At 44.2% G+C, this 6,560-nt stretch overlaps 1 protein-coding gene across 1 annotated transcript; it reads left to right on the forward strand.

Annotated features, from left to right (window-relative positions):
* The first annotated feature begins 5,172 nt into the window (after positions 1 to 5,172).
* sox32 (SRY-box transcription factor 32) lies at positions 5,173 to 6,259 on the forward strand. Its single transcript, XM_068748138.1, has 2 exons — positions 5,173 to 5,467; positions 5,586 to 6,259. The coding sequence occupies exons 1-2, from the start codon at positions 5,173 to 5,175 to the stop codon at positions 6,257 to 6,259; spliced, it is 969 nt and encodes a 322-aa protein (XP_068604239.1).
* The last annotated feature ends 301 nt before the right edge of the window (positions 6,260 to 6,560 follow it).

The raw sequence follows: 6,560 nt of genomic DNA on the forward strand, positions 1-6,560 counted from the left end.
ATGCCATGAAGAAACGTTGATGCTTTGATATCTCGGGGAAACTACCGTGATTTATTCTAGGTGTGTTTTATCACTTTAGAATGTCGCCTAACTTCCCAAAATTCACACTTTCACTTATATATTAACAGCATTCCTAAGGCTTTTTTAAATTATTTTTTTGTAAAACCTCAAAAGTTTTGAGATGCTAAAATCAATACAAAATACCTTATGGCAGATAATCCCTGTGTCGATAATCATTCGGCCCATATTTGAACTCTGCGTTAGGTTCGGGTTTATTTTTGGAAGTTAAATGTCACCCTCGCTATAAATAATGTGTTTTGCACAGATATTGTCTTAAGTGACGCTGCCATAGAATTTCTGCTGGTATAAAAACACTTTATCAAAGGAAGCATATGTTTGTGTTTCTATTCAAAGTGGCCACTTGTCATTTAAGACTCCTATGCGGCTCTCAGTTACGCAGAAATTCAAAGAAAAGTGACAAACGATGCACCAAAACTACAAAAATCAGTTATGTCGTGAACCCAGAAATGTGATTTTAAAGGTTTTCTTTTAAAATGTCACAAAGTGTTAGAATAAAAGACAAAGGTCACACTTTGATGACTGTGCTGGAGTGTTTTCCTGAATCTCTAGTATCCAATAAGCTACACAAGTGGTGGAATACGTACACGGCGGGGCCCCTGTCAGGAAAACCAGCCCAAATTCTTAGAGCGTACCGTAATACTTTAAATAAATCACGCCACAGGAAAGAAACAGCACAATCATTGTTTATGGCAGAAATACAGTGCTTATCTTCAAAGCAGCAGATCCTTTTGAATGTGTGTTAAGACTCAGACGAGCGATCCGGAGAGAGGGACGCTGACTCTGAACCTGTGGCTGCAGAAGGGCTGCAAGAAAGGATGAAGAAGTCCACGGGAGACGCGTCTCCATCGGCAGGAATTCGGAAAGCAGTCGTTCACTTCGACTAAAAGGATTTGCCAGGAGCACTTCTTTTTTTTATCTCTAATTTCAGCTCCAAATAATCTAATGTCTGAGTCTAACCAGTTCACGCTGTTTAATTAAACGTGCTGGAGCTGAGCGGATCGCCGGGGTTATCTGAAATGAGCCGTTTCAGACAGACACTTGTATCACGGTGTCTCACAGGTCTCAGTCTAGTTCCAGTTAATAATTAGGGCTAATTACATCTGAATGCGGATCTCTTCCTCATCTGTCTGCTGGCCGATCTGGTCCGTCGATCAAGCTCAGACTTTTAACATACTGCAGTTGATTATTTTGAATCTTAAAACAGGGATGTCAAGAAAGTAAAAAAAAAAAAGTTGCTGTGGCAATAAACCAATGACATGTGACGCCGTGTGGACAATAAAAGACCCAGAAGACGTCTTCAATTCCACAGATAAGACGCTTATCAGTGGAATACAATACCTAATTTACAAAGAGTAGTGGCGTTTAGGCTCTTTGAGTCTCATTCATGATGATCAAATGGAAACATGAATCAGATGGAAGAGTACCAAATCAAGTTCCTGAACTTTTAATCATTACAGAGTACACACCCTTCATTACATATTTGCTTAACGATAATTCCGATTGGATTTTTAAAAAGGCTGAGGAGTGTAATTAATGGTTATTTTCATTATTGATTAGTCTGACAGTTTCTTTTTAAGATTAGCTAATGAATTCATTTTAAATAAGCTCATCAAAAGCTCTCTGGAATCCTTGAGATAAATTCACACTAAAAAAAGGCACGGAAACTATTCCACTTCACACTTTACGTAAAGAAACATTTTTAAAGTGACGCTTGCTTTGATGTTTGCTTTGGGTCTGATTCATTTCTCAAATGCAATAAATGGATTTTACTCATCTCACAGATGCCTGTTTTGTTTTGTCCGAAAGACAAAAGTGATTTATATGAATCAGGAAAGCCGCAGATACTGAGATACCAAGACGTGATCAATGATTAGTCTTCAATCGATTGACTTTTGGGCCTGAAATGAGGCCTGATGGATGAAATCCTCTAAGCTCAGCTCACATTGCATCACCTGGGCTTCGGTTGGCGTTCGAGGTCTGGCTGAGCCTGGTCTGTTATCTCTGCTCTGAGGTGTGTGTGTGTGTGTGTGTGTGGGGGGGGGGGGGGCATCATTGTGTTCCACTAATGTGGCTACAATAAGCCAGTCTACTCCAGGGGGCATGTAATCCTCTCAGCTGGCCTGATGTAGGGCCGGGCAGGGCAGGGCGCTGTTGACAGAGGGAGTCACTCCGGACCCCGAGCCTCAGTCCGCACTGTTGAATCTGCTCAAACGTGTGATTAAGAGGTGGAGGTGGGACCTGGGGGGGGGGGGGGGGGGGCGTAGGCCGCTGCATTGAATGGCATCTTTACCGGAGTGTATCCTGATGCTGGCCTGCTGTGGCCACACAATGCAACGCAAAGCAATGCAAGTCCCCTTGCTGCGAAGATCATAGTCACCCAACACAGCAGCAGTATATCCCCTTCACACCTCCGGCTATGAAACAATGCAGCTCTTTATGAATGAACCACTGTAAGGAAAGCCAGTGGGACGGCACTGAGGCCCGGTCGGAATACAGTACTTCATTATCGGAGGCCTCCAGCTTTACACTCCTGTGGTTTTCCTCCAGACGTCTCCAAGTCTGCAAATCTTGCAGCAAAACCTCCACGTGTTTCAGAGACGTGAGATCGGGGGGGGGGTCAAGTGTGCAGCAGCCGCTGGCGCAAAAAAACCTTCACATGAATTCAGATGAGCCAGAGGAGCCGTTTCGTCCGTTTCGTCATCGGAGCACAGGAGCGGCTCCCGATCCATGAAGCCATGACTTCCTCCAGAGTTGCCAAGATTCCACGAGAACCTTTTTTTTTGGAAGTACCGTGGATCTTCTGAAATTTGCTCCTGCAGGCATTTGGTGCTTGTCCCAGCTCGGCCATCACGGATCTACACTGAAGATGCTAGAGGAGTGTCCCATATATGAGTTCTGTCCAATACAATGGCACATTGTGACCCAGAAGGCCGGAGAACAATCCCCATTCAGGAGGCACAGTGCCCATTTCAGTTTGTTTGCCCACGGAACAATGTGATGAAGCCCTACTGTCACCTCTTAGATTAGGATTCGGTAATAAGACAGGAAATAAAAGGGATGGAAATGGTTTCTATAAACTTCATGATGATAAACGAACGCACAGAAATATAATGAAGTAGCGAAAAACAACTTTCAAGAAGCTTTTAAATCGAGATATGGTTGTGTGGCATTTAGCCGAGCCTGTTCACATGCAGGGAAGCTCAGCCGGAGCGAACGTTATTGTATTCCCGCTGGGCCGCTCAGGCTAATTGATTCGATCCATTAGAGCAGCTTCACAGCGCGCTGGCGCGTGCGTGACGTTGATGTGGATTCAGCTTCTGATTCTGACACGAGAAGAAGAAGCAGCAGAAGAAGAACACCCCCCCTCCCCCTCCTCATCATCATTTTTTATATGCATTTAAACATCTAAACGTCTCATGCGCGCATTGATTTCCTCAGAGGTCTGATGTTATCTTTCCTCCAAATGCAATCAGCTGTGTCTGACACGCACAGTTTAAAGGCCACGTCTTAATCAATTCTGCTACTGAATTTGCCAATGTCACAGTATATTGATCAGCTGTTTGTTATTGTTTTTTTTTTGGGAGGGGGGGGGGGGGGTAAGATAGGGAGCCTGATTTTGGTCTAAGTCCAAAGGGTTCTTAAGGAGAACCACGATATAACATCGTGGGTTTGCAGCCTTTATCTACCGCCTTCACAGTGTTATAAATTCAGACAGATGTCCATTGAAAGCACAGAGAGGCAGCGAGCACCGCCTTTTATTATTAAACTGCGCTTCACGCGTCTTATGAGTTTCAGGTGAGATCATTAATGGTGAATACGCACAAGCTGAAAGCCTCTCGTTCAAGCCCCCCCACTTTGCGCACGGTTTATTCATTGTTCACTTTATAATATTTGAGTCTAAATGTTCTTGAATAAAACATTTTTTTTAATTTATTTATAAAAGAATCACTGATAGTTTTATTTCTGGCATATATGTATGACGGTTTAAACGTTTTGCGTTCTGCGTAATGGAGTTCTTATTTAACTAAACTATTAACATCACACGGGTTAATACATATTTTACTAAAATATCTTGTAAAACTGACACAAATAAAAGGAATAATAAGCTGAGAGACACCAAGCGCATCCACCAGATAATTTCTGCGTCTGCTTTGACTCATTTTAATACCCTTCCGTCTCCAGTTTTCGCGTCGAGCCTCGCTGCTTCCTTTAGGAAAGTCTTTTTTTCTAATATTCCTAAACCTTGAAACCGGCCGTGTCATTGTGTTGATGTCCTTATTGTGCGCACCTATCAGGTAAATATTTGTGGGCGGCAACTGCGCAATAAACGCGCTTTGATCGTGTTTGTTTCAGTCCTGTAAAATGTTCTCTGGCAGAGACAGTGGATGTCCGATAACAGCTTAGATCCACAATGTAATGAGTAACCAGCCCTGCCTCCCGAAAACTTTGATGTCCTCTGTCAATGCTGCCTTTCAGGACTTTTTTGATGAGAGTCCAAAATAGGCGAAGCTGTAATTTGAATTTCTAATATAATCTATTTGTTTAAATGAGAATAGAAACTGGAATTCGATTTGTATTCAATTAAAGTCTCCGAATGTCTATTAATATTCGATAATTAAACACATTTATCTGACAGAAATATGATTTAAATTTAAAACTCATACTCCCCTGCTTAAATTAGAAAATAAAACGTTTCAAAACCAGAGGACAAATATAATTTAACTAATTTAAAGTTTATATAATTTCGTCCACCATGAAAGTATAAATGTTTACTTCTGATTGCTTTGACGGTTTATAAAAACTAAGGATTAAATATTCCCTTTAACATTAGAGATCATCTTAATTGCAGATTAGTACAGATTCTTTGTATCTTAAATTTCTGCAGATTGTTGATTAGGGGGGGTCAGAGTGCCCGATCGACGACCCGAAAAAACACCTGGAATTCACACCTGAAATCCACTCCTCCGCCCTCCCATTGGTGGAGCGCCCACATATAGACCTTCACCCTGCGTCACCATGCAGGCGTGGGGCGGGGGGGGGGGGGGGGGTGACAGCCAAAAACATCATCATCATCATCCTCATCAGATGACCATGCGTTATAGCCAAGACCCCTCACCTTGCCAGCTCTGCCCGGACATGACCCGAAACGGAGACGCAGCTGACGCGGAGCAGATGACGGAGGTGCGCTCCCCGTGCTCGGGACCCTCCAGCCCGCTGTCCGTGAGTTCCGACTCCAGCTGCGCCAGTCCGGAAGCCAAATCCGTGGCCACGCAGCAGAGGGTCCGGAGGCCCCTGAACGCGTTCATCATCTGGACCAAAGAGGAGCGCAGGCGACTTGCGCATCTGAATCCAGAGTTGGAGAATACGGATCTGAGCAAAATACTGGGTAATGATTTAAAAGCTAATATAAAGATTTTGCTTTTAATGTCTGTAGACTCTATAAACCGTGAAGCCACAGGTCGTTCTGTTTAACTGATGATTGTTAACCCTTCGTGCTGCTACAGGTAAAACCTGGAAGGCCATGCCTCTGTCTGACAAGCGTCCGTTCATGCGGGAGGCCGAACGCCTGAGGGTCCAACACACCATCGACTACCCCAACTACAAGTACCGGCCCCGCAGGAGGAAGCAGCTGAAGAAGACCTCCAAGCCCCAAGAGGCAGATGCCCCTGCTGCTGCCCCTGCCCCCTGCAGCTCTGGCTTTGTGATACCCCGCCTGCCCCAGAGACAGCAGCCACCCTACCCAAGCATGCACCCTTTCCCCAACAACTACCCGGCTAACTGCAGCCCATTCCGCTACCCAAACGCACTGACTTTTTCAGCAACAGCAAGCGCACCAGTAGACGTTTTTCCGAATAACCCCAACCCAAACCCGCCCGGGTACCCCGCAGAGCCTCAGATGTTCTTTGGTGGTCGCCACTGGCACCAACAGCACAGGTTCTGCAGCTCTGCAGGTCCTCAAATGGATCAAGGGAACTCCAGGGTTCACGGAAACCTCGTTACTCAGCCTGGGGCCTCCTATGAGTTTTACCTGGAACAGGTCCAGCTGGACATGCTGTACGATCTGGACCGCAACGAGTTTGAACAGTACCTAGGTCCGAATCCTCACAGGCCTGAGTCGGTGGATCCCAGCAGCTTCCACCAGCAGAGCAGCCAGAAGCAGGGACGCTCACTGTCATAAAAACGCTGTTCCTCGTGTATTTATTTAAATTAACTGCGTGTCATTTGAAAAGTTCTGTTCTGGAATGCTGTTGTTTGTCCCATATATATCAATAAATGATTGATTCTTCCCACAGTATCCATGTGCAAAATAAATTTCCATATGATTCTTTTTTTTTCTTTTGTTAATTCTGCTGCTATTTAAATTCTGTTTCGGTAAAAAAAAAAAACTTTTTTTTTACCACAACTCTTAATAAGTCTAGAAATCATAGCATGCACATGAAATAAATGGTTTAAACACATTGTATAACTGTTTGTTAAAA

This window comes from Brachionichthys hirsutus, chromosome 14 (genome assembly GCF_040956055.1).
Source record: "Brachionichthys hirsutus isolate HB-005 chromosome 14, CSIRO-AGI_Bhir_v1, whole genome shotgun sequence".
In the NCBI taxonomy this organism is placed as follows: domain Eukaryota; kingdom Metazoa; phylum Chordata; class Actinopteri; order Lophiiformes; family Brachionichthyidae; genus Brachionichthys; species Brachionichthys hirsutus.

Excerpts from the sequence above, each read along its gene's own strand:
- sox32 (XM_068748138.1), top strand. The coding sequence starts at position 5,173 with ATGCGTTATAGCCAAGACCCCTCACCTTGCCAGCTCTGCCCGGACATG. Across the intron at positions 5,468-5,585 it reads GGATCTGAGCAAAATACTGG|GTAAAACCTGGAAGGCCATG; the intron begins GTAATGATTTAA and ends GTGCTGCTACAG.